The 27,907-nt window shown below is 39.5% G+C and overlaps 3 protein-coding genes across 4 annotated transcripts in view; 2 read left to right on the top strand and 1 right to left on the bottom strand.

Moving 5' to 3' along the window:
* The window catches only part of LOC309478174 (uncharacterized protein), a 253,102-nt gene that overhangs the window by 21,234 nt on the left and 203,961 nt on the right, over positions 1–27,907 (top strand). The gene's annotated exons all lie outside the window — the stretch shown is intronic.
* On the top strand, positions 665–7,046 carry LOC309478158 (uncharacterized protein). The gene is made up of 3 exons (XM_082141748.1): positions 665–758; positions 3,884–4,000; positions 5,419–7,046. The coding sequence occupies exons 1-3, from the start codon at positions 668–670 to the stop codon at positions 6,237–6,239; spliced, it is 1,029 nt and encodes a 342-aa protein (XP_081997874.1). The 5' UTR covers positions 665–667; the 3' UTR covers positions 6,240–7,046.
* Positions 13,378–16,409, bottom strand: LOC309477557 (paraneoplastic antigen Ma3 homolog; the record flags this gene model as incomplete). The annotated part of the gene is made up of 2 exons (XM_082140831.1): positions 16,245–16,409; positions 13,378–15,651 (listed from the first exon to the last, which is right to left on the bottom strand). Exon 2 carries the CDS (start codon positions 14,926–14,928, stop codon positions 13,378–13,380), a length of 1,551 nt encoding a protein of 516 aa, XP_081996957.1. The 5' UTR covers positions 14,929–15,651; positions 16,245–16,409.

Raw genomic sequence — 27,907 nt, 5'->3', positions numbered from 1 at the left:
GCTAGAAATACCAAGGGTTCACTCTAAGCATGGTGAGTCTGCTTTTAGCTATTATGCCAGCCGCAGCTGGAACCAGCTTCCAGAAGAGATCAGATGTGCTCCTACTGTCACATTCAAATCCAGACTCAAAACACTTCTGTTTAGCTGTGCATTTACTGAATGAGCACTGTGCAGCTGTTCGTCCGACTGTACTGTATTGTATTTCATTTGATTTTTCTAAACTGTTTTAATTATTCTTGTTTCTTTTTATTATTTTAATTTCTTCTATGTAAAGCACTTTGAATTGCCATTGTGTATGAAATGTGCTATATAAATAAACTTGCCTTGCCTTGCCTTGCCTTGCCTTGCCTATCATTAAAAGGACGTTTTTTGCTTTGTAATATTTCAAAGAATACAGTAGCGCAGGGATGACGTCAGAAACTAAAGTCTAATTCGCCGTTGGTTCCTTTGAGATTTCCCTATGGGGTTTAATAATGTGGGGTTTTTTTATTTTTTTATTTATGAGTAAAATAAAGCTTATGAATAACATAACTTGACCATACTTTGACATTTTGTTCTACAATGTAAATGGCATACACTGTCTTAAAACTTGTTACAAATTTTTTTTAAACTTGCTAAAAAAAAAGTACATTTTCAAAAATGAAGATGACTGCTTCAAAACCCGGTGATGGTGTGCGGTGATCGGCGTGCTCAGGAATCCAGGGAACAAACAATCCAAACGAAGATGATGCACAACGAAGATAATCCACACGAGGAAGGTGAGAGAAGAACACTGGAACATAACACTGGAACACAACGATCCACGAACCCCCCCCCCCCCCCCCCCCCCCCCCCCCCCCCCACCCACACACACCCACACACACAAGAGAGAGACAGTGGATTCATGAACCGTGACAAATTGTCCATATCTCTGAATTGCAAACGATTCCTTTGTCTGTAATTTGCACACGTTTAATCGATGTATGATTACAGCAATAAACCCTCATCAATATTCATTCAGCTTCTTTCTGAACTGAACTGAAGAATTGATAGTTTAACAGTGCTGGAAATTTATTGCTAATTTCTGATAATAACCACCTTTGAAAAGATAAATTAATTATTTGATTGTCATTATTTAGAGTTGGTTGCAAGAAAGTGTTATACATAAGTGTTATAACATAAATCTCTGTTTCTCATGTTTAACATTTGGGAAAACTTAACCTAACATTGTACTATTATTTCTTACATCCAATTTGTAATCATTTCAAGTTTAGTTAATATTGTTATAGTAAACGTTGTATTAAACTGAAATATATTTATATTATAAACTATGCGCAAAATAGTTCTGATTAAATGTCAAGATTGCCGTTCTATTGAAATACAATTTAGTCACAATCTATTTTCTGTTCTAACAGCTTATTTCTGTCATTTGTATGCATTATGTATGCGTGTGGATTTAAATGTGTACTTTTTCGTTTTTTAAAATATATATTTTTTTTTATCCTTTTATCTATTTTTCATTTAAAAGACGTTATTTTGTTCTCATATATTGTCCCCTGCTTTCTCAAAAAATCTAATCAATTTGAGGAATTGTTTCTAAACGACTATTTTGATCAAAACACTTAAAGCTGGATAATTGAGAGTGATTATAAGTGTGAAGATCATCTGCTAAATGAGCAACAACGACCACAATTCACTCCTTCAGTCAGTGAAGCTCCCACAGCCGTTCATGAGAGTTTAAATGCTGGGGAATATCCCCATCTTCCCACAGGAGAAGAAGCAGAAAGCAGGAGGAATTACTCCAGGAGAAACTACGGACATACTATTGTAAAGATGGAGATTAAGGAAGAACCCTGCAGAATAAAAGATGAAGATACAGAGGAACAAATAGGTTGGTGTTTTCCTTCATTCTCTTTAATCACTGATGACGAACATTAAGATGAAAACTGACAAATCCTCCTGAAACCCAGGCTGAGACTTTATCCTCTGTAGAGGACATTATATTTTAGCGAATTTCTCTAAGATCTTCATTCATGTCACAGTCCTGTAAAGAGCACATTCAGGACTTTTCAGAGATACCAAATGTTTGGAGGTTTCACCTTTACAACCAGGGTTTGAAATTAGCTTTTTCACTCACTGGCCAATTTGGCTACTACATATTTAAGTTTCCGGACATTCTGAACTTCACCTAGCCAAAAAAATAAAAATTATATATATATATATATATATATGAACCAGATTAACTATGTCACAGTTGTACATAAATATCATTGAAGGTCAGCAGCAAAAACATTGGTTAATAAAGTGAGATTAAATACATAAAGTATATATGTGTAGTTTAATATAGTTAATTAGAAAGTTTTGAGATCGCATTTTACTGTTTTTATTAGTTTTTAGGAATACTGAATGTTTTTGTGCAAGTGAGATGAGTAAATGCACGTTCACGTTTAGTCTAGAACTTAAATAACCATAATGTTCACACACAACACCTCCTCACTTTATTTCTCTCAACACGAGGACAGGAGAGCTGTCAGTCAATAAATGTGAAAAAGTAACTAGTGTTACTTATTTAAAAAAGTAACTTGGATATTTTGTTGTAAATTGAAAAAGTAATGCGTTACTTTACTAGTTACTTGAAAAAGTAATCTGATTACGTAACTCAAGTTACTTGTAATGAGTTAAACACAACAGTGACCAGGACTTACAGCATGTTTATCAGGCATTTTGAGGAGACGCGACGACTGAATAGGGAAATCAATTATATATCATATATTCTCATGAAAATGTTGCCAAGTTATTACTCCCATTAATACACTTCTTTTTTCATTACATGTTGCCACAAAAACACATTAATATTCAAATTACATGCATTGTATAGAATGGGACAACACATTTATGGCAATTTTACACACATATATCATAAAGTAAAATAGTGCATCAAATCATTCTGTTATATCTTTCATAAAAATGTCAGCGTCAACAACTTCATCTTTGCAGCCGAAAACACAGAAAAAACTACCTAATAATAAAAAAATGTCCTTGCTATTTTTTATCTTCTCATCTTCTTAATATTCTTTATGTGTGTGCAGAGTCTACAGAATAGACTATATATTACGTCTAAATGTTAATTATGGTTTAGTATTCTCCTCAGTATATATTTAAGAAATTAAATTAATATAAATGTGTGATTAGTCGACCAATGGCTTAAATGAACAACTACTAGTCGACTAGAAAAATCTTTAGTTGGGGGCAGGCCTGTCTTATCATGCCAGTTTATTTTTATTATGCTTATTAACTACAGAGGACATAGCATAAAATATGAATAAAATATTTTTTTCAAAAACATTTTTTATTTGTTTCTTATGCTCCAAACAAAGTAATTGCTACGACCGCTTTGGATCATCTGTAAAAGGAAAAGTCTCGCTACCAGAGAGATGCAGAATAATAAAGAGTTTTATTATTTTCAACAAGGGTTTAGCATCAGGGGCAGACTAGGCCAAAATTACAAACACAATCGTTTTATAAACCTCTACATTTCCTAAAAAATATCAATAAATAATTACCAATAACCAATAAAACTGTTTCGACGTAATGAAGCCTTTTTTAGATTATGAGTTGTGTTTTCATTTTATTTAATGAACAAATTAAACCCGGTAAACCGTTTTTTAATGCATGTAAATCATATCTTATGTTAGAGCAAGATAAAAAATCAGCTAGAGGAGTTGAATTGTTTCTGAACAGTTGTTTGAGCAAAACATTTACACCTGAATTGAGAGTGATTATAAGTGTGATGATCATCTGCTAAATGAGCAACAACGACCACAATTCACTCCTTCAGTCAGTGAAGCTCCCACAGCCGTTCATGAGAGTTTAAATGCTGGGGAATATTCCCATCTTCCCACAGGAGAAGAAGCAAGCAGGAGGAAATACTCCTGGAGAAACTACGGACATACTATTGTAAAGATGGAGATTAAGGAAGAACCCTGCAGAATAAAAGATGAAGATACAGAGGAACAAATAGGTTGGTGTTTTCCTTCATTCTCTTTAATGATTAATGAGGAACATTAGGATGAAAACTCACATATCCTCCTGAGACCCAGGCTGAGACTTTTTCCTATGAAAATCCCTTGTACTGAACACCGGCCAATTTGGCCACTACATTCTTAAAGGGGTGGTTGATTATGATTTCACTTTTCTAACTTTGGTTAGTGTGTAATGTTGCTGTTTGAGCATAAACAACATCTGCAAAGTTACAAGGCTCAAAGTTCAAAGCAAAGGGATATGTTTGCTTTTAAAGAAATACTTTAAGAACTACAACAAACGGCTGGTGACATCCCCAACCCTAGAATTTACATAAACCCCCCAGGAACACGATTTATAGATTATCAAGATACAATATGCTAATCAATGACTAGAACATAACTACACATAAGCTTCATAAATGCATCAAATAACCATTCAGAAATATCCTGTTGCTTCTACATGTTCTTGAGTCTCTCCATCATTGTCTGAATTCGGTTTGAACATAAAAGGCTAAAAGTTTTTGAAATTTTCAGTGCATGTCTGTGTGAGTGCAAGCTGTTGAAGCTCCGCCCTCTGTGCCGGGAGAAGCAGCTCATTTGCATTTAAAGGAACAGACACAAAAGAGTGCGTTTTTGCTCACCCTCAAACATTGCCTAGCCAAAAAAAAATAAAATAAATATATGAACCAGATTAACTACGTCAGTTATATATATATAGAACTACACACACACACATTATATAGGCCTATAAAGTTAAACGTTTTTTTTTAAAGTTTTACTTATTAAAAAAAAAAAAAATCCTGTCATCCAGCCATTTCACGCCTCCTCTTTCATCCTCATTACCAAATATGTGTTTTATGTGTACAGATCAATATAGTACAAAGAACATCAAAAAAGAAAAAAAGTAGGATGTTGGAAAATAGCAATGTCTTTTCTGTTAACCAAACGCTTTTTAAATCTCCGCTATTGCTTTAATGTAAATGAACAAGCGCACCGTTATTTGTTGCTTAGTGACGTGTGTGTTCAAGTAAGCCAGGTATGCGCACATTCTGCGCAATACAATGTATTTAATATATCTAATGACTCGCGACTTGCGCTAAATCTGCGCAGATTTGGCTTACACGGACTTCACCACCAGCAAGGTGAGTTAACATAATAACATGCCAAATTTGCTAGTGATTTGAAAGTGTTACACGCCACAGCTGATTTTTGGTGGGTGTTCATTTAATTTCAAACCCTGATTACAACTGAATCAAATTTAGCACTCTTATCTAAATATTCAACAAAAAGTTCACACAAAAAAAGTTTCTGGTTCTCAGGAGGATATAACAAAACATCTAAAACTAGATACAATAGATTCCGTAGTAAACTGGATTTGTGCTTTATTTGAATTTTGGGAATTTTGGGTTGATTTTAGACCCGATGGAAGTGAATGACGACAAACAGCATCATTTCACAAATGAAGAAGGAGAACTGAAATATAAAAATGAAGACGAACAACATCTGTTTCAAGAATCTCATCATTTCAAAAATGAAGATGGAGGTGTGACAGATAAAAATGAAGATAAACAACATCTGTTTCAAGAATATCATCATTTCAAAAATGAAGATGGAGAAATGACAGATAAAAATGAAGATAAACAACATCTGTTTCAAGAATCTCATTTCAAAAATGAAGATGGAAATGCAGTCGTTTCAAAGACTGAAGAGAATTTCACACAAAAACAAGCTGGAAAATATGGAGACAAAGAATTTTTCACCTGCTCTGAGTGTGGACTGTTTTACGTGCACAAATCAGACCTTAATAAACACATGAAAATTCACACTGAAGAAAATCTGTTAACATGCACTCATTGGGGAAAGAGATTCACTCAGAAAAGGGCTCTTTATGATCATCTGCTCTCTCACTCTGTTGTTCAGAGATCATTCAGATGTGATCAGTGTGATAAAACATTTGGTGGGGAATCAAACTTAAAAAGACACCTTCAAATTCATTCTGCTGTGAAGCCTCACGTCTGTTCTTTATGTGGAAAGAGTTTTGTACAACTGACGTATTTAAAAGTGCATGAGCGTATTCATACTAGTGTGAGAGCTTATGTGTGCTCTGACTGTGGGCATAGCTTTACTACAAACGCACAGTTAAAAAAAACACCAGAGAATTCATACTGGAGAGAAACCGTACAAGTGTTCACACTGTGGGAAGAGTTTCACTCGGTCAGGAACCCTGAAAGCTCATGAGAGAGTTCATACTGGAGAGAAACCGTATCAGTGCTCTTCATGTGAGAAAAGATTCACCCAATTATCTCATCTATGGAATCATGAGAAAAAGGGTTGCCCAAAGTTGCCCATTGCCCAAAGCTAAGTATTTTCCATTTGCTTTTCTGTTTTGTCTCGGGATGCTGTTGAAATGATTTGTATTGTAAAAAAAAAAAAGCTATACAAATAAATGTGAATTGAATGGAATTGAGCAAAGTTTACATTCACATCCATGATTTATAAATATTGCACTAATAAATAATTTGACATTCTATTGTTTTAATAGAGTGATTTAATCTAAGGGTCAGATTATTAGTGTTTGACAGTTTGATCAAGCATTGCTCTTCTCTTTTCTCAACCGCTGTAACATGATTTATGATTCAACGTTACTGAACTTCAAAAACTTCAGACATCAATTAAAAGTGTGAATGACAATGAAAACAATGGAATAGTTTGCAAATCAGAGATATGAAGGGTCCCTAAAAACTCATTCTTTTCAAGCAATCAGATCTCATATCAGATATTTTCAGGCGTACTGTCTGCACTATTAATTGCAAGTAATCAAATGAGATTTGTGTGTCCAGACATGGCAGAAATGCAGTAACTGAGTTTACTCATTTATCCCGGCTTCCAGAGAATATGTACTTGTTTTGTAATTAATTTTCTCATAAATTACATTAACCAGTCATATTTTGTAGAACAAGAATAGTCAGTTTGAACTTTATTCTGCTGTTCTCTTGATAACTGTATATGAGACATGAAGGTCAATAATGCATTGCATGTATTCACTAAAACAAAATCCTTCTTATTGTAACTATCGCAACTTAAATCACCAATGAGAATATCACAATAACCTATATTAATGATATTCAATCATTAGAAATCAGAATTAGGTTCGGCTCTTGAAATGAATTGGCTACGACCACTGTTTGAATAACAAATGCAAAATCAAAACATTTATTTTTACATTCCACATAGATTGTGAAATCAATTAGGAAAAAAACAATAACAAATTCCCCCCAAAAAATAGTCAGTCAGTGAAAGAAAGAAAAAAAAGTCAGTCCGCTCAATTAGTTCAATGTTCAACTCAGTTGAGTTTCAATTCAGTTCCTGTGTGGTTTGTTGAATAAAAGGCCTTATTTCAAATCACTACCCGGGCAGTGTGTGATAACGTTGGAGATCTCATAAATCTTATCTGTATGATGTATCCAAAAGCGTGCAGTCCACCAGCTTAGCGAGTTGATGGCCACTGGTTACAGTCACACTCCAGAATCGCTGAGTCACTGAATCGCTGAATCACTGGATCACTGGCTCGCCGTAGAATCACTCTCTCAACAGTGGCAAAATATGCACAACAAAAAAACCAATCTGGATACAGCAAATGCAAAATATCTAATTAGTAGCTGTAGACTATATGGCTTTATCACTTACACATTCAAAAATCAATGTGACTCAAATGTAATTCTATATCACTCAGTTTAAACATGAACATAATGCACTGTAACATATCACCTCAAATATGACTTGGAAAACAGTCAAAGTATACGTGACTAGTGCAAAGTGCTTATTTCACAGAATTAAACATAATTCAGAAAGTTACTGAACTCAAATCATATAACCATAAATAGAATGGCAAAAGGCGTTACAAACATCCTTTATGCTGGCTCTAGATCGCCTCAAAACATTAGCCCATTAGGGTAACCCCGTAGCTGAATAAACATACATGAATTCACGTTACGCCATCTCTTCATTAACAACGCACATGTATAAAACAAAATGGCGTTTTAAATAGCAACGGTAGATTAGCAAAAATAAACATCAATTATCTCCGACTGGTTTTATATTATAACAAGGATTGGTAAAGTAACATAAAGTGCACATAATATATTATTGTTTCGTTTTTAATCAACTTAAGATGACATGCTAGCAGAAAGTTTTCTTTTTTTTCTTGTTGTACTCACCGGAGATTCTTAAACTCATCCAAAGAAAAAAACAAAAGTGTAAACGGCAGTTTACAATAACTAAGGCTTCTTGCCACTCTTACAAGATTATATAAACATAAAAATCTTTTCTCCTGTGTATTAAATGGTCTGCTTCACTATATTTATCTCACTGTCTTCATCTCACGAGGCACTTGACGAGAGGATAGAAAAGGAAAAGGAAAAAAAGATCGCTCATCTTCTCTAGCTACACAACCGAGTGGCTCAGCCAATACACATGAAGCAGCGCCATCTAGGGGAATGGAGAATAACAGCAATTACTTTGACTCTGTGCAATTTATGTGGGCTACATCCTCCCCCCCTGAATGTGCATGCGTCCCTGCATGTACCTATACCTACTTAAATAGTAGTCATTTGGTCTGTTCCTAAAGTGGTAAAATTAAGTGTGGGATGTAAGTCCAAAGCTTTTGTAAAAGCCTGGTCAAGACCATTCAACAAGGAGTGCATAACTAAAGTCAAGGGATTTCCTAACGTCTGGTAAGTCAGCCGGTCAGGCTCTACCCTCTGTCTAACTGATCTTCGCACTTCTGTGTCTTGTTGTTGGACATCATTCACACTCGAATCCTCAGGTTCATGTTGCTCTGATTGTTCATCATGGTTTTCTTTCCTCACAGGTTCCTCTTTGTCTCCATGTTCTTTTTCAGGTATGGTTTGTACCACATCATCTTTCTCAATTTCAAGACTCACATCAACTTTTTCAATTGCAGGACTCATCTCAACTTTCTCAATTGCAGGACTCATCTCAACTTTCTCGATTGCAGGACTCATATCAACTTTCTCTCCTATGTCATTAGGCAAATCATTACCCCCTTTGACTTTGTGAAGCTTTCCTTTCCAATTCTCTGTTGGATGGAATACCTCAGCTTCAGGTCTCAGGCTTGATTCCTCGGGGCTTATGATGGATTTTTCCTCTCCTGAAGAAGGCTTAGGGTCAGTATGAGGGATTTCATGGACAACAGTGACGGGTGGGTAAATTGTCACCAGCGCTTCCTCTGGGTAGTCGTAATCAACTTCCTCTTCACTCTCATATGATCTCAGCTGTTCTCTCTCTTCAGACACTGGAATCTGAGCAGGTTGCACTGTGCCTTTCTTTTGCTTATGCTGATTCACTTCTGCTTCGATGGATGGAGCCAGGAAACCACAAGGTAAGAGCAAGTCACGATGCAGTGTCCTTTCAGGGCCATCAGAATGAACAGGTGCTACAACATAGACAGGAGAATCGTTTATGTGTTTTACTACTTTGTACACAGTTCGACTCCAACGATCAGCTATCTTGTGTTTGCCCCGCACTCCAACATTCTTGACAAGGACATGGTCTCCTACTTCCAAGATGGTTTCTCTTACTTTCATGTCATATCTCTGTTTGTTTTTCTGAGCAATTCTCTCACTGTGTTCCACTGCAAGTTTGTAGCTCTCCTGCAGATTTTCTTTGAGCCTTTTCACATAATCAGTGTGAGTGGTTCTGCTCTGCCCCTCTGGGTTTAGTCCGAAGGCCACATCGATAGGGAGGTTTGGCTGTCTCCCGAACATTAGCTGATAAGGAGAAAACCCTGTCGTGTCGTTTTTGGTGCAATTGTATGCGTGCACCAAAGGCTGCACGTAGTCACGCCACCTGGCCTTACTTTCTTCTTCTAGAGTCCCAAGCATCTCCAAAAGCGTTCTATTGAACCGTTCCACAGGATTGCCGCGTGGGTGATAAGGGGTGGTTCTAGTTTTCTTGATCCCCAACAGCAGGCAGAGGTCTTTGATTACAGCAGATTCGAAGTCCCGACCTTGGTCGCTATGTAGACGCTCAGGTATGCCATAGTGAACAAAGAAACTGTTCCACAATGTTTTGGCTACTGTCTTGGCCTTCTGGTCTGCAGTAGGTACTGCAACAGCATACTTTGTAAAATGGTCAGTTATTACTAGTATGTCCTTTGTCCCACGGCCATCAGGTTCCAAAGACAGATAATCCATGCAGACTAGTTCGAGCGGTCTGCTGGTCCTAATGTTCACAAGACGGGCTGTCCTCTCAGCTTTTGCTTTGCGACGAATACATCTCTCACAAGTTCGCAACTTCTTATCTACGTCTGTAGACATTTTTGGCCAATAAAAGCGCATTCGGACAAGGTCTATGGTCCTCTCAAATCCCATGTGTCCAAGTGAATCGTGGAGCCCTTCTAGAGCTGTTTCACGGTATTTTGTGGGAAGAACAAGCTGGAAAAGTGGCTCACCGCTGTTCATCCTTTTACGGTAAAGGACCGCATTGTCAATGACGAGTTGATCCTGCACTCGAAGCAAGAGTTGGACTTCTCTGTCCTCTTTCTGTCTGACACGATAGGAGAGGCGTTTTCCTGTGGTGAGTATGTCCAGAATTCTACTGATTACTGGATCAGCTCTCTGTTCTGCAGCCCATTCCAACTGTGACATTCTAGGAAGGGTGCTGGATCCTGGAAGCATATCAGCATGAGTGAACTCGGCTGGGATAGCACTTGCATCCATGGCAAGGGATTCAACAATCACAGGCGAGTGATTACCCTCTTCCTCTGTACTGGAAGATCCATCTAGCTCATGTCTCTGGCATACAGCTTTAATTGCTTCTCTTGGAAAATTGGAATCACTCTGTTCTTTTAGAAACTTTGAGAGGAACTGCAACACTCTATCGTCTTCAGCTTTGGCACTCAGGTCTGTCTCATCATGGTCATGTGGGCGCCTAGATAAGCCGTCGGCGTCCTGATTTCTCTTGCCGGCCCGATACTGGATACTGAAGTTGAAGTTTGACAGGGCTGCAAGCCACCGGTGGCCAGCAGCGTCTAGTTTGGCAGATGATAGTATATAAGTCAGGGGGTTGTTGTCGGTGACAACAGTGAATTCAGCTCCATAGAGATAGTCAGACAATTTGTCAGTTATTGCCCACTTAAGGGCAAGAAATTCTAGCTTGTGTGTGGGGTATCTCCTCTCACAGTTTGATAACCCCCTACTGGCGTAGGCAATAACTTTCATCTGTCCATCTTGCTGTTGATACAGAGCCGCCCCAAGGCCATGAAGACTAGCATCGGTATGGAGAACATATGGCAGTCGAGGATTGGCAAAGCCCAAAATTGGAGCGGTTGTTAACTTGTCAATGAGAGTCCTGAATGCTTGTTCGCACTTAACTGTCCACTTTTCAGCAAAGGGTGACTTAAGGTCAGTGATGGAAAAGGACTTGGCTTTGCATTTCCGCCTTGCTGGAATGTAGCCAGCAGTGAGATCATTGAGAGGCTTTGCAATTTTTGAAAAGTCCTTGATGAATCTCCTGTAATATCCGGTGAATCCAAGAAAGGACTTAAGCTCTTTAATATTGTGTGGTTGGGGCCAAGTTGTGAGTGCAGAAATCTTTTCAGGGTCAGTTTCCACTCCATTCTCCGAGACAACATGTCCCAAGTATTTTACTGACTTCTTGAAAAAATGACACTTCTCAGGCGATAACTTGAGCCCAAACTCCTTCAGTCTGTTCAAAACTCGCATAAGTCTCTCCTCGTGCTGTTCAAGGGTTTCTGAGAACACAATAAGGTCATCAATAAAAACAAGAACTTCTTTTTGGTTCAAGGAGCCCATGCATTTCTCCATGACTCTTTGGAATGTGCTTGGAGCGTTTGTTACCCCTTGCGGCATCCTATTGAATTCCCAAAATCCCATGGGAGTGACGAAGGCTGTTTTATGCTTATCCTCCTCTGCCATTTCCACTTGATAGAAGCCTGACTTCAAGTCCATCACAGAGAACCATCTCGATCCTGTTAGAGCTGTAAAAGTCTCCTCAATATTTGGCAAAGCGTATGCATCTTTGATGGTCTGAGCATTTAATTTTCTGTAATCAATGCATAATCGAATTTTGCCACTCTTCTTTTTTACGATTACAACAGGTGATGCAAATGGACTCTCAGACTCTCTTATGATGCCTGCGTCATACAGCTCTTCCAAGTGGAGCCGGACAGCTTCGTAATCGGATGGGTGGATGGGTCTCACTCTTTGCTTAAAGGGTGTTGGATCAGAAAGACGGATCTTGTGCTTGACTGCTGTTGTATGTCCATAGTCAAGGTCACCACTTGCAAAGACTTCAGAAATTGAATTCAGCCTCTTTGTAATCCTTTCTGTCCACTCTTCGGAGAGAGGCGAATCATCAAAATTGAAAGTGATGGGGTTTTTTGGAGACACTGAGTGCAGTGTGTAGCACCCAGTTGTGGTGCTAGCAGAGGGTGACTTTTTACTCTTGGTTAGGTCCTCGCCCGTTAAAGAGGTAAGTGGGGAAACAGATAATGGAGCGGTGAGCTCTGCCAAGACACAGTGTGCTGGCACTATAATGCTGTGTGGGGTTTCATTCTTGAGCAAAACAGGCACTTTAAAAGACGTCTGTCTGGGACTTGACATGACATAACTGCAAAAAGTCAACCCGCTTGGTAAGTATGAATGGGATGGGAAATCTACCAATAGGGTAGTGCCAGGAAGACTATTCACGTTCCTTGTATAGCCATCTACTGCCACTTTCTGGCCTGCAGGGACGACTATTGACTTTTTGTGAAGAAGTTTTACTTTATTCACTCTGTTTTTGTCTTGTGTTCTGTTCTTATACAGACTGTGCAGATGTTGGATGAGAACAGCGTACGCACAGTTTTCAAGGACAGGCTCACCAATCTCCTCACTGAACCCTTCATACAAAACGTCCAGAGCATTAGTGCCAATAAGGACAGAGACATGGACGGAGACACTTGAATCAGGAACGACGAGGGCTAGTGTGCTAACCGTCTTGGGGCTACCCGTGAAAGTCTCTGGAAAGAGTATATCAATCTCAATGTAACCAATATAAGGTACACGCTGGCCTGCTGCTCCCTCTACTTCAATGAGGTTAGCCAAAGGACAAATTGGATGAGAAGCTAGATGGGAGTCATGAAACGACTTGGAGATTGTGGTCACTTGTGAGCCTGAATCAATGAGACACTCATGTTGAATTCCTCCAATGGTGACGTTAACTAATGATCTTGATCCAACTAATCCATTCATGAGATCGTCTCTAGTGGGTCCAATGGAGAAACACTTGGCCCTTTGGGTTTTCCATTTGTTTTTAGGACTACTGTCTCTGTCATTGGCTCCGGGACGTCCCTCTACCGGAGCCTCGCCCAGTTTAAAGAGCCCTGTCTTGCTTTCCACTCATCTTGCTTTAACTTCAGTTCTTTGTACTTCAGGTCTACTGCCTCCTTGTTCATGGGGTTCTCACACATTCTGGCTATGTGGCCGTCGTCCCCACATCTAAAACAGAACCAGGCTTTTGGCTGTGCTCTAGGTGTAACTTGGGGAGTTGCTTGGTGAACTTGAGCTTCAGCTTGGAGTGGGGGTGGATGTTGGCCAGACCCAAGAGCTGCAGCCTCACGTCTTCTCTCTTTTTTAGATTTCTTGGTGTTAAGCTGCATTTGTAGCTCAGCAACTTGTTTCCTCAAGCTTTCAGTCTCAGATATGTATGCCTGTAACACACTGGCATTGTGATCAGTAAGGCAGGAGAAGTTGGCCACCGTTTGAACGTTCACAGAGGATTTTCCTTTGGAGGCCCCTAAATGGCGGCTCATACGGTCGAGTTTGGTCGCTCTCTTGTCCTCTTCTGTTCTCAGCTGCAGTAAGAGCTCAGCAAAGTCAAGGGGTTTATCAGTTTTAAGCTCTAGCTGAAGAACAAGGTCGTGGTCCCAACAGCCACGCTTGAACTGCTTCATCAGGTGACGGTTTACATCGGACGGCCTTACTCCTCCTCTCTTCACTGCAGTGCTCAGCAGCGTTTGCAATCTCTGCAGGTAAGTGGAAGCCTTTTCTCCTGGATCCTGGTTTGTGTTCAGGAATTTGGCAAATATCTCTTCACCATCTTCTACCAGGCCATAAGCAGACTCCAACAGCCTCATGTAGTCTCTGGGATGACCCGATGAGCCTAGCTGCCTGACGATATCTGAGGCTGGAGGAAGCAAACTCTCTAATATTCTTCTCCTCTGTGCTTCAACAGAGACATTGTCGCAGAACATAAGCTCTACATGGAGTAGCCATGTTTCAAAGTCGGCTTCGCCTGGTGGCTTAGGCACTCTGCCAGAGAATGAACGCAACCTCTTGGATTCAGTTTGAGACTTCGGTGCATCATTTTTTATCACATGTTCAACAACAATGCGTCTCACCTCTGGTGGGTTCAACACTTCCTCATCCAGATCATCAGTCGAAGTGGGAGCGACTCCTCCCTTAGCTGTTGATTTGGGCTTCATCTTCACTTGCGTGGAAGCATGTGGGGAGGGCTTATTAACGTCTGTTTTCTTCCTGGATCTATGAATGAGGGGCGTTGTGCTATGGTCAGAATCAGTGTTGCTACTGCCATCAGAGTCGCTAGAGTCTGTGACTGTCTGTGTGAGTACTTTAATGCTATCAACACGCCACGTCACTACAGTGTCATTGATATTCTGTATGTCAAAAGGTAACTTGGGCTTAACAACAGCAGCGGCTGATTCAAATTCTACAATGACATTACATTTATCCACTTCTTCTGTGTTTGACAGCCTAACTACTTTAGCTACTGTGCCATACTTTTCAAGGGTTTCAGTGATATCTTTGTCTGTATCAGTGTGGGTAACGCCTAACACAACAATGGACCGGTCTGCCTTAATACCGAATTCCTGTTCTATATCCATGTCTACACTGTAAACAGTTTCACTCAATACAATCAGTAATGACACCTCACAAAAATAAAACAAAATTGTAAGTCACAGAAGTAGCAGTACGTATCTAGAACTCTGGAATGTACGTTTACTGACTTGGTCGTGCTCAAAACACTCCTGGCTGGCTCGCCACTAGATGTAACTATCGCAACTTAAATCACCAATGAGAATATCACAATAACCTATATTAATGATATTCAATCATTAGAAATCAGAATTAGGTTCGGCTCTTGAAATGAATTGGCTACGACCACTGTTTGAATAACAAATGCAAAATCAAAACATTTATTTTTACATTCCACATAGATTGTGAAATCAATTAGGAAAAAAACAATAACAAATTCCCCCCAAAAAATAGTCAGTCAGTGAAAGAAAGAAAAAAAAGTCAGTCCGCTCAATTAGTTCAATGTTCAACTCAGTTGAGTTTCAATTCAGTTCCTGTGTGGTTTGTTGAATAAAAGGCCTTATTTCAAATCACTACCCGGGCAGTGTGTGATAACGTTGGAGATCTCATAAATCTTATCTGTATGATGTATCCAAAAGCGTGCAGTCCACCAGCTTAGCGAGTTGATGGCCACTGGTTACAGTCACACTCCAGAATCGCTGAGTCACTGAATCGCTGAATCACTGGATCACTGGCTCGCCGTAGAATCACTCTCTCAACAGTGGCAAAATATGCACAACAAAAAAACCAATCTGGATACAGCAAATGCAAAATATCTAATTAGTAGCTGTAGACTATATGGCTTTATCACTTACACATTCAAAAATCAATGTGACTCAAATGTAATTCTATATCACTCAGTTTAAACATGAACATAATGCACTGTAACATATCACCTCAAATATGACTTGGAAAACAGTCAAAGTATACGTGACTAGTGCAAAGTGCTTATTTCACAGAATTAAACATAATTCAGAAAGTTACTGAACTCAAATCATATAACCATAAATAGAATGGCAAAAGGCGTTACAAACATCCTTTATGCTGGCTCTAGATCGCCTCAAAACATTAGCCCATTAGGGTAACCCCGTAGCTGAATAAACATACATGAATTCACGTTACGCCATCTCTTCATTAACAACGCACATGTATAAAACAAAATGGCGTTTTAAATAGCAACGGTAGATTAGCAAAAATAAACATCAATTATCTCCGACTGGTTTTATATTATAACAAGGATTGGTAAAGTAACATAAAGTGCACATAATATATTATTGTTTCGTTTTTAATCAACTTAAGATGACATGCTAGCAGAAAGTTTTCTTTTTTTTCTTGTTGTACTCACCGGAGATTCTTAAACTCATCCAAAGAAAAAAACAAAAGTGTAAACGGCAGTTTACAATAACTAAGGCTTCTTGCCACTCTTACAAGATTATATAAACATAAAAATCTTTTCTCCTGTGTATTAAATGGTCTGCTTCACTATATTTATCTCACTGTCTTCATCTCACGAGGCACTTGCAGAGCCATAGAGAGAAAGAGTTGCGACACTCTTTGATGTCGCCGCTATGGCTGTCACGTGGTTCATGTAAGCCCCAATAGTTCTAAAACATACGCTGGCTGTCATGTTATTCTATGGGACAGACAGCAGCGACTGCATTATTGAACGGTAATATGAAATAAAACACACACCCAAGTACTTTTTCAGCTGGTATTGCATTTTTTTAATGCCAGTTTTGCATTTGGAGAGGCAGGGTGACAACGAAAATACTGCATTATTTAGAAGTTTTAGGTTATATTTTTGGAGGGAAAAGCTTAGTGTCCATGTTCGCATGGGTAATAGCACTGGCTGTAGCGGCTCCAACTTAACTTTGGCATATCATTAATCTGATAATAAACGTCTCATGATTTAGCACAACTGGCCTGTATTAGGCTATTGATTCTCATGATTTTGATATAAATTCCGATCCAGCCATTAGCCTACCTTCGTGATCACGCAGAGGTTTGCCGTGACGGTCCGTTCTGAAGTCACAGAAGCTAGCTCATTTCTTCTGATGAAAGAGACCACCCCAGAACCACAAATGTAAAACATGACCATGTTAAGACTAAGAATATAATTTTATGATTAAGCCATACACATTATCAAAACTTTAACAGATTAAAAACAAATTTACGCTTTATGTTTGGATTTATAAGTAGGCTAAGTGTAGAGTGAAGATTTTTCTAAGAGTAAGGGTATAGCTGTAACTCAAAGTAACTTAAGCAATTAACTAATAAATCATTTAAACGTCTGTTACAATACAGCACTTGTGACATAAATTAAGCATGGCTGATACAAATGAAGGTTTTCAAATAATTTTTTTTTTTTATTAAACAATGACAAACAACAAAAATGCGTGCTTGTGTGAGTGAACAAGAAAAATGCAAATATAGTTCTATTGTGGCACTACATGATATAAAACCCTCCAAGCCATGAATATGCCTCTGCCTGACATCAGGACCATTCAGAGGAGGATGCAGCATGTTAAACTGGAGCCAGGAGTGTTGCGGGAGGTGTTTGATATGCTGAGGCTGAAGGCAGATGCAAACATGGAGTTTCAAATTATTAAAAGTACTTAACTTTCTGAGAGGGAGTCTGAAATGATGAATATTAAAACTATTTAAAGAAACAGCTGTTGAAAACAAGGGCAACAAAAACAGATTTTTCAAAAATAAAAATGAAGAGCCCACTTTGCCAGGGGGAGGTGAGTGATCCAGCGATCAGACTGCCAGGGGCCATATGGATCTAATAGAGCAACTCAGAACAGAAAAGGAGAGAAAATAGGGTGAAGTGAGGGTGTTACACAACAAAACAATACATGAAATAAAATAAAAATAGTCCCCTTATGTCAGGAGAAAGACATTTATTTATCAAACATTTTAAGTTGTACAACTATTTACAAAAAATAAAAATTACTATTTACAGAACTCTAGAGCATCCCAGAACCTAACCATTTAAAAATCAATACAAAAAAACAACAACAAGGGTTCCTTTGTGAAAGGGACATCCTCTGTCTCATCTGCTTTCCTGGGCCCTATACAGCAGTAAGAATGGGGACAATGGTCAATAAGGGGAGAGAATACAGTTAAAAGCAGACTCAAAAGAGGACTTAGTAAGTAGCGCTATATACCTGGGACAACCCAGTCAACAACATATTCGAAACATCACAAACATACTGTACCATGTGTCATTACTACAACAGCAATCATTATAACAGGCTAAGCGACCTCAAAACATCATGAAGAGCAAGAGAGGAGGATCCTGGTTTGATCATATACTCTGACCTCTTACCTAATCCAAGTCAGAGGGACATTAGTGGTTGGGGAGAAGTTGTCACCCGCTCTCTGTGATTTTCAATGATGTCTGAGTTCTGATGGCTATTGGTAACACCTGACATTTTAATAGATCAGTGGTCATACCATGGTTGGATGTGCAGCATTTGGATGCTCTAATCAATCCAATAAGGGATTCCATATGTATGGCTTCCCTAAGGACATAGAGCGAAGGAAGAGGTGGATGGCAATGGTTAAAAGACAAAACCTGTGTGTGACACAAGACAACAACAACAGCAGAAAACTGTGTCATGTAAGTAATGTTCACAGAGGTGACATGACAATTTAAAGGGCATCATATTTCCGAGTGCAGAAAATTATTACTCTTCAATAACATTTAAAGTGTGCAGTTGAAACTGATTTTTTAAGCCTACCTACAGGTACACTTTGAAGATGACCAATTTATTGCCAACAAATCAGGAGGAAATTTGAGGTTGAGGCCAGATGCTGTGCCAACAGTATTTATACATCGGCCTAAGCCGAAAAGGAGGAAAGCCATGTCAAGAAGAATGCCTCCAGCTGTTAATGTCAGGAATAATGACCACACCTATTATGATACATCAAACATTGGTATGAAATATGCAGCTAACAATGTTTCCCATGTTATATAATTCAAGAATAGACTACACTCATAATGCACCCTTCAGATTAGTACATACAGCTTCAAAACAGTTCAGGGATTTTCCAGAAGATTCATACACCACATATAGATAATCTACAGATTTCTTCATACTTTACCATTGGCAATATATTCATTTAGATTAATGTCACTATAGGAGTGTAGTGTACCCTTAAATGACAATAGGTGCAAATCTGAAGGCAGCATATACATATAACATCAATAATACCTTGTTATTGTTACAGAGATTGAGGGAGAAATTGAAGCAGAGATCCAAGGGAATGAAAGGGACATAACAGACAGAGAGAGAGAAACCAATGTCAACATACTTACAGGGGCCAGTCAGTCAGAGGTCAGCATTGAAGAGGCCAGTTTGCCAGGGTCAGGTGCTCCAGGGAAAAGGAGGAAAGCCACAGCAAGGAGTATTCCTCAAGCTGTTAATGGCAGAAATAATGACCACACCTATGGCACATTAAACATCGGTATGATATACGCAGCTAACAATGTTTCCCATGTTATATAATTTAAGGATAGACTACACTGATAATGCAACCTTCAGATTACATACAGCTTCAAAACAGTAGATGATCTACAGATCTTTTCAAACTTTACCAGTGGCAATAGATTAACTTAAATGATGTCACTATAGGAGTGTAGTGTACCCTTAAATGACAATAGGTGCAAATAGGGATGGGACAGTATGAAAATTTAATATCATAATTATTGTGACCAAAAATATCAATATCATGATTATTGTGACCAAAAATATCATGATTATCAATATCACGGTTTTGTTGTAACGACATGAAAGTGTAAAAAGAGTTCATGCTCACACTGAAAACATTTCAGCAAGTTTTTTTTATTTAAAAATCAACAAACAACTAATAAAACAAGCAAATATGCACTTAATTTAAAGAAATATTAAATTCTGTGGCATTTCCTTCCTTATGACCGTCGTCAATAGCAACGCATTATAGTTTGATAATATTGCTGCAATTATTCTTGTCTGGATGATTGTTTTGTACGCTGTACAAAATGGATAAATTGTACTTCAACAGTGATGTGTGCGTGCCAGTTCAGGAAGTTGCAGGGACAGAAACAGTGACATTCCAGTTTAAGTTTCAAGGGAGTAAATCTTGTTTATGCCATTAAGAAAAGGAAAATCTGTCCAATATAAAAAAAAATTTAAAGAAATTTTAAAGAATACCTTATTATTGTTACAGAGATTGAGGGAGAAATTGAGGTGGAGATCCAAGGGAATGAAAGGGACATAACAGACAGAGAGAGAGAAACCAATGTCAACATACTTACAGGGGCCAGTCAGTCAGAGGTCAGCATTGAAGAGGCCAGTTTGCCAGGGTCAGGTGCTCCAGGGTCCAGACTGCCAAGGGTCAGTTATGATCGGGCTCACATGGAGGATCTAATGAGGCAACTGAGAATGGAGAGATTACTCAGAAGGAGAGCAGAGAGGGCTCTGGTAAAACAGAAACGGATTAATTTGGCATTAAAAACAAAACAAAATTTGATCAATCAAAAGTTTAAAACGATCTTCAACACAGACCAAATTAGAGCACTTGGGCATTCAAAAAAACAGGGAATAAGGTGGGGGAAAGAAACTGTGAAAAAAGCAATCAGAATTAGGTTCTGCTGTGGCACTACAGGATATAAAACCCTCCAAGGCATGAATATGCCTCTGCCTGACATCAGGACCATTCAGAGGAGGATGCAGCATGTTAAACTGGAGCCAGGAGTGTTGCGGGAGGTGTTTGATATGCTGAGGCTGAAGGCAGACGGCATGAACGAAATGGAGAAGAAATGTGTGCTCACCCTGGATGAAATGACCATCACCCCTAGCGTTGAGCTGCATCTGGGAACAGGGAGGCTGTTTGGGAACACAACATTACCTGGCCACAAAGGCCAGGCCACTCATGCCTTAGTGTTCATGCTGGCTGGTGCAACCACACGGTGGAAACAGGTTGTGGCTTACCATTACAGCGGTAATTCTACTGATGGCGCAGTGTACAAGCCCATAATACTCAGCATCTTGGAAGCAGCGGCGTCAATAGGGCTTCATGTGGTAAACATCACCACTGACATGGGGAGCCCCAATAGGGCAATGTGGAAGTCTTTTGGGGTGACCTATACCAAGCCGTGGATAGTACATCCTGTGGAGCCACACCAGCGCCTCTACTTCATGCCTGACGTGCCACACGTGGTAAAGAACTTGAAGAGTGCCTTAGTCAATGGTCACGTCATCACCATACCACAAGATGTGGTGGACAAGGAGAAGCTGCCGTCCAGTCAGGTGTCTGTTGGCCCTCTGAAAGATCTGGTATCGTACCAAGAGGGCATGGCCCTAAAGCTGGCACCCAAGTTGTCTAGAGGTATCCTGGAGCCTAGCCATTTTGAAAAGATGAAGGTCAGTTCAGCAATGCATGTGTTTAGCAAGTCAACTAGTGCTGCTCTAAGGTATATGGTGGCAGAGGAGCATAGACCAAAATCCTACCTTACCACTTCATGGTTTTTGGAGAAGGTGGACCACTGGTTTGACCTCATGTCATCACGCAATGCTGTTACTGCCCTAAGTCATTTTAAGATGGAGGAGTATAATAAGGCCATCAGCTTCCTCCGCGACTCCATTCATCTGTTTCGGGGCCTGAAGATCGGTCCCAAGGGCAGCTGGAAACCAGTTCAGACAGGACTGGTGATGGCCACAACCACAATCCTGGAGGTCCAACATGACATGTTGAGTAAAGGGCACAAATTTGTGCTCACAAGCCGCTTCACCCAGGATTGCCTGGAAAACACGTTTTCATCCATTCGTGTGAGGAACTCTGTCCCAACACCTGTAGAGTTCCAATATGCACTGCGCGCTGTCACCGTGGGCCAGTTCCTATCACCAGTACATACTGGCAGTTATCTGGAGGATGGTTCGGACCACTTGGCCGACTTCCTGGACACGCAGAATAGCAGCTGCTGTCCTCCTGATGTTCTAAGAGTGGAGCAGCTGGTGGACCTGACAACACCACCTGACATCACCAAAACAGAGTCCTGTGTGCTATACCACCTGGCTGGATACATTGTGAAAAGAGTCATCAGCTTCTCACTTTGTGACAAATGTCAGTGTACACTAGTACAAAATGTCATCAGTGGTGAAAATGAAAGCGCTGTTCTGCTGGAATTGAAAGAATTTAAAAGGGGTGCACTTTACCGTCCATCTGAGGAAGTTTTTACTCTCATTCAGAACGTGGAGCAGCTGTTCCGAGTGAAGACGAGTGACTCCCTCATGGAGTCTTCAAATGCAGTGGCACAACTGGAACAGGAGGCCATGTTACTGGACAGCAACCTTCCCTCATGCCATGACCTGAAGAAAAAAATCATCTCCACATACATCAGGCTGAGGTTAAGGATTGCATCAAAGTGGATCAGGGCTGAGAGGAAGGAAAAATATAAAGGTTATCTTGGCAGCAAGAGTCAGAGTAAGAAAGCAAAGAAGACCAAACAGATTTCTTCACCGAAGGTCATAACAACTAGGCAACTGCCAAGTACCTTACTCGTTGCCATGGATGTAATTGGCATGTCCATTCCCAGTCCACCATCAGCAGCCTCCAACCTCCTATTCTTTCAGCAGTCATCACCTGCAGCCGTTGCCAGTACCAGTCACCAGCAGCAGCAGCCTCCACTTATTTCAACAGCTGCCGCCAGCTGTCACTCCGACAAGCAGCAGCAGCAGCAACCAGCACCAACTGCTAGCAGCAGACATAATTAGCCACCATCGCCAGCTGCCGTTCACCTCCAACAGGAGCCGCTGTCACCATCGTCAGCTACCACCACCACAGCAGCCTTTGTTAACATGAGGCTGAAAAAAAGTGTTTATTTTGTTAAAAAAATTCTTGTTTTAATTTTTTTTTTTTATATTTTGAATGCATGACCATGTTTTAGGCTCATTCTATATTCACTGCTGTAGAGTAGGCTGTCTAGTAGTCTACTGTTTGTTATAAGACTACTAATAATTTTAAAGAACAATCATTAAACTATTGGATATTACAATAAAAAGTTTCCTCACAGTAAATGAGTAACGTTATCTGAGACGGGCTCTGATACAAATTATGTACAGCCAACAGGTCACATAAATAATGAAAAGTTAGTAACGTTATATCCCAAAAATTCAACCAAATCAAAGTTGCTATAAAGGTGGTAGCGATTCATTACCGAACTGTTACTGTCACAGCTGACGAAGTCAAGCTAGCTAACTTGCTAGCAGGAAGTGCTTGAAAATTGGTTGAAACAACCAACATAAAATATAAATAAACTACGCTACAAACTACAAATGAAGACCAGTATAAGCATCACAAAGAGCATGTGATACATAACGTTAGGCAGTTGACAATTCAAAAGAGATATTTCAGAAACGTTACCTCTGGAACAAGTCGACCTGCAGCATTCACCACTCAAACTCAGTCAACATCACGTCACATAATGAAAAGTTAAATCCTAAAAAAATAAAAAAATAAAATCAAAGTTGCTATAAAGGTGGTATAAAGGTGGTAGCGATTCATTACCGAACTCTTAACTGTTACTGTCACAGCTGACGAAGTTGCGCTAGCTAACTAGTTAGCATGCAGTGCTTGAAAATTGGTTGAAACAACCAAGATAAAATATAAATAATTACGCTGTGCATATACAAATAAAGACCAGTATAAGCATCGCAAAGGGCCTCTGATACAATTTAGACAGTTGACAATTCAAAAGAGGTCGATATTTCAGCAACTTTACCTCTGGAACAACTCGACGCGGAGCAATGTAAGTGAATGGGGTCCAACGGCCAAATGACAGTGTTTAGAACTATTCCGATCTTCAAATCCCGGAAGTAGGCGGTTACGAGCGCCGCCATTGATTACAACGAAGGTCTATGGAAGTGTCGCAACTCTTTTCTCTATATGGCTCTGGGCACTTGACGAGAGGATAGAAAAGGAAAAGGAAAAAAAGATCGCTCATCTTCTCTAGCTACACAACCGAGTGGCTCAGCCAATACACATGAAGCAGCGCCATCTAGGGGAATGGAGAATAACAGCAATTACTTTGACTCTGTGCAATTTATGTGGGCTACATTATTATTGTATTTTTTACACGCACTTCATCTCTCATATTGTAAATGCCTGTTTAAATATAAATGGAAAAATCTGGTGCAATTTTAGTTTTAAAAGGTGATTTATTACATTTGTTTTAATGTAAATTATTACATATTTAAATCAATATAAATCACATTAGTTTTGTTCCTTTTTATTTCTGATGTCTCAAAATGTACAGTTCTTCAAATAGCAGAGTCAAACCCAACCTGTATGCATTTTGACATCAAAGTTGTCACTCTAAACTACGCAAAAACCTGGTGACGCCTCTGTGTCACTCACAATATATATTCTGTAATCTTACACTATGGGGGTAGTGATAAGCACATTTTTAAACCCATTGTACCTTATATTACAATCTAGGTTCATTGTTTTGCATTGTGCAGAGAGAGATTTTAATGCAATATATATATATATATATATATATATTGATATATATATATATTGATATATAGCTAAAACAAGTTACTTGAAATATGAATTATTGTTTTATAGGCTATTGTTGCCACTTTTACACAAATGTTACAGAAACAAAACACATCTCTTCCCCAAAAATTTCCCTTGACAAACAATCAAACTTCACTAGCTATTGATTAAAGGGTACATGAACTGCATTGTTTTATTGTTGTATAATGTTTTCTGGAGTGCACTTATAATGATAGTATGATTTTTACATAGAAAATTGTCATAATTTAGAAATAAAAAGCATTTGCCAATCCTGATTTTAGCCTCTGATTTAAACGCTCTGTTTGAAGGAGCGTATCTGCTGAAAGACTTCAGTGTAAACCACTGCTCTGATTTGCTATATCTTTGCATATGAAATAGCTATTACATGTGGAACTCCCTCGAAAACCTTTAGCGCGTTTTTACTATTACAGCTCTCAAGGTTAAATAACCGTGAAGTGTTGATTATAGCATTATATTTAGATCGTGGCATGAAAGGTTGCAGTGATGAGCATGTAGCCGATCACGGACATGTTTAGAGCATGAATGCAGCAATCTGGTCTTTGCAACTCGATTTCTGCACACTAACGAATCATAACTAACAGTGCAAACACAATGTAATTAAGGGATTCGTTACTATAGGCTATTATTGGAGTCTTGGTGCGAGTCCAGAACTCAGTCACTGATAAACTTGCGCTGTTTGATTGACAGCTCCAGCGATTGTAGAGGAAGAGTTCTTTGATCGCTTTCAATATATAATGTAATCACAGTTTAAATAACAGATTATTTTCATCCTATTAAGAGAAACAATGTGAAGTTGACCGTTTTGTGATTTACTGACACAGACAAGGAACATCTGACTGTACATGAATCATTAGAAATCAAAATCGCATACTTCCCTGCTATATCGTAGGGAAAAAGCAGCAGGCGAGGAAATAAGTATGTACGAATCCTTAGTATTCATGAAAGAGTAAGCGAGAATTACCTGGGTTTATTGTTTTATTGTTTTATTAGGATCCCCATTAGCGGCCCATTTAATGGCAGCTAATCTTCCTGGGGTCCTCTTTAAAATATTCACAACATAAAATTACACAAAGCAATAACAACACAAATTACAATCAAAAGAATTCAAACATTGCAATTACATTCAAAATATTACCAAGTGAAAGAACATATTTTCCAGCTTTCACGAGGTCATTTGCAGCAGTTCCTGGGTTACTGTCCTCTTAAATTTGTATTTGTTCTGAATTCTGCGTGATGAGACAGAGAGTCGATTCCAAATAGATATTGCTCTGTAAAGTGATGTGCGTTTCATCAAATTTGTCCTGGGAAGCGGAAGTTTTATGTCACCACCTAGTGCCTGCCTGGTGGCATATAGGTGTCCACTTCCTACAAAAACAAGCTGCTCAGAGAGAAACTGTGGCTGTTTCATAAATACTGCATTCCACAATATTGAAGTTAATCGTAGTTTAATTTTGTCGTCAACTGTGAGCCAAGAAAGGCGTTTATGCATCAAGGCCACGCTAGTCTTAAGAGAGCACTGGAGGACAGTCCTCGCTGCCCTATTTTGTGCCACTTGAAGCTTACGAAGGTCTTTTTGTGATGCAGACGACCATATAATTGGACAGTTTTCTAAATGGCACAGAACAAGAGACTGGACAACCTGTTTAGCAATGGACATAGGAATATATGACATACATTTTCTGGACATTGCAATACCATTCCCCATTTTAGCTATCATTCCATCAATATGAGCTGACCAAGACAAGTAAGAATCCAAGGTGACGCCCAGTAACCTGGCTTGCATCACTTGTCTTAGCTGCAGCCCATTGACTGACAAGTTCAGAGAGGGCTGGGTAGTTAGTTTTGATCTTTTCCAGAATATCATAGATGTTGATTTGTCTACATTTAAAACTAATTTGTTATCTTTTACCCACTTGCTTATATTCTGCAAGTCATGATTTAATAGATTTGAAACATCATGAGGAGTTTTTGCAGAATAGTACAGTGTGGAATCATCTGCATACATAACAACAGTTGAATGTTTCACAATAAAAGGTAAATCATTTGTAAAGATCGAGTATAGCAAAGGCCCAAGGCAGCTACCCTGGGGCACACCACAATGTATTGTCTTAGTAGATGAATATTGACCATTAAAGAACACCTGCTGCTTCCTATTGGATAGGTAACTCCCCATCCATGACAGAGACGAAGGTGTAAAACCATAGCATTCTAATTTTTGAAGCAGTATTTTGTGATCTATCAGGTCAAACGCTGCACTGAAGTCCAACATCACTGCTCCTACTAATCTGTTTGCATCAATTTCTTCTAACCAATTGTCGGTCATATGCGTTAAAGCAGTACTAATATGACGTACTAATTCACGCGAGATTCAGACATGCGTATACTAATAGGGCATTAGAATATGCCTACTCACCTACTATATAGTAGGAGAAAACAGGCAATAGGCGAGTAGTTCCCGGATGACCTACCTCCGCCCAGATTCTCGAGTGCTCATCTGATGGATACTTTTCTATCCCAGGAGGCCACAGGAGAGGATACATCATTATCGAACATCGCGGAGATCAGCAACGCAGGTGTTTTTTAAATGTGAGTAAACATGCTGAATGTGAGGTAAAAACGTGCCTTCGGTGAGTGTGATTGGCTGAATGTGAGGTAGAAACGCCCCTTCGGTGTGTGATTGGCTGAATGTGAGGTAGAAACGTGCCTTCGGTGTGTGTGATTGGCTGAATGTGAGGTAGAAACGTGCCTTCGGTGTGTGTGATTGGCTGAATGTGAGGTAGAAACGCCCCTTCGATGTGTGTGATTGGCTGAATGTGAGGTAGAAACGCCCCTTCGGTGTGTGTGATTGGCTGAATGTGAGGTAGAAACGCCCCTTCGGTGTGTGTGATTGGCTGAATGTGAGGTAGAAACGCCTCTTCGATGTGTGTGATTGGCTGAATGTGAGGTAGAAACGCCCCTTCGGTGTGTGTGATTGGCTGAATGTGAGGTAGAAACGCCTCTTCGGTGTGTGTGATTGGCTGGATATGAGGTAGAAACGTGCCTTCGGTGTGTGTGATTGGCTGAATGTGAGGTAGAAACGTGCCTTCGGTGTGTGTGATTGGCTGAATGTGAGGTAGAAACGCCCCTTTGGTGTGTGATTGGATGAGTGTGAGGTAGAAACACCACTTCGGTGTGTGATTGGCTGAGTGTGAGGTAGAAACACCACTTCGGTGTGTGATTGGCTGAGTGTGAGGTAGAAACACCACTTCGGTGTGTGATTGGCTGAGTGTGAGGTAGAAACGTGCCTTCGGTGTGTGTGATTGGCTGCCGGCATGATTCTACGTCAGCTGGGACTCGATCGACTTTGCATTTATTCATGAGAATGAGCTCGTTCAATCCAATCACTTCACTGTGTTACGCATGAGATCGCTTTACAGCAGA

Source organism: Leuciscus leuciscus (assembly GCF_965113295.1).
Source record: "Leuciscus leuciscus genome assembly, chromosome: 16".
Taxonomy (NCBI): domain Eukaryota; kingdom Metazoa; phylum Chordata; class Actinopteri; order Cypriniformes; family Leuciscidae; genus Leuciscus; species Leuciscus leuciscus.
The sequence above is the reverse complement of the archived record's forward strand: the minus strand, read 5'-3'. Positions and strand labels throughout refer to the sequence as shown.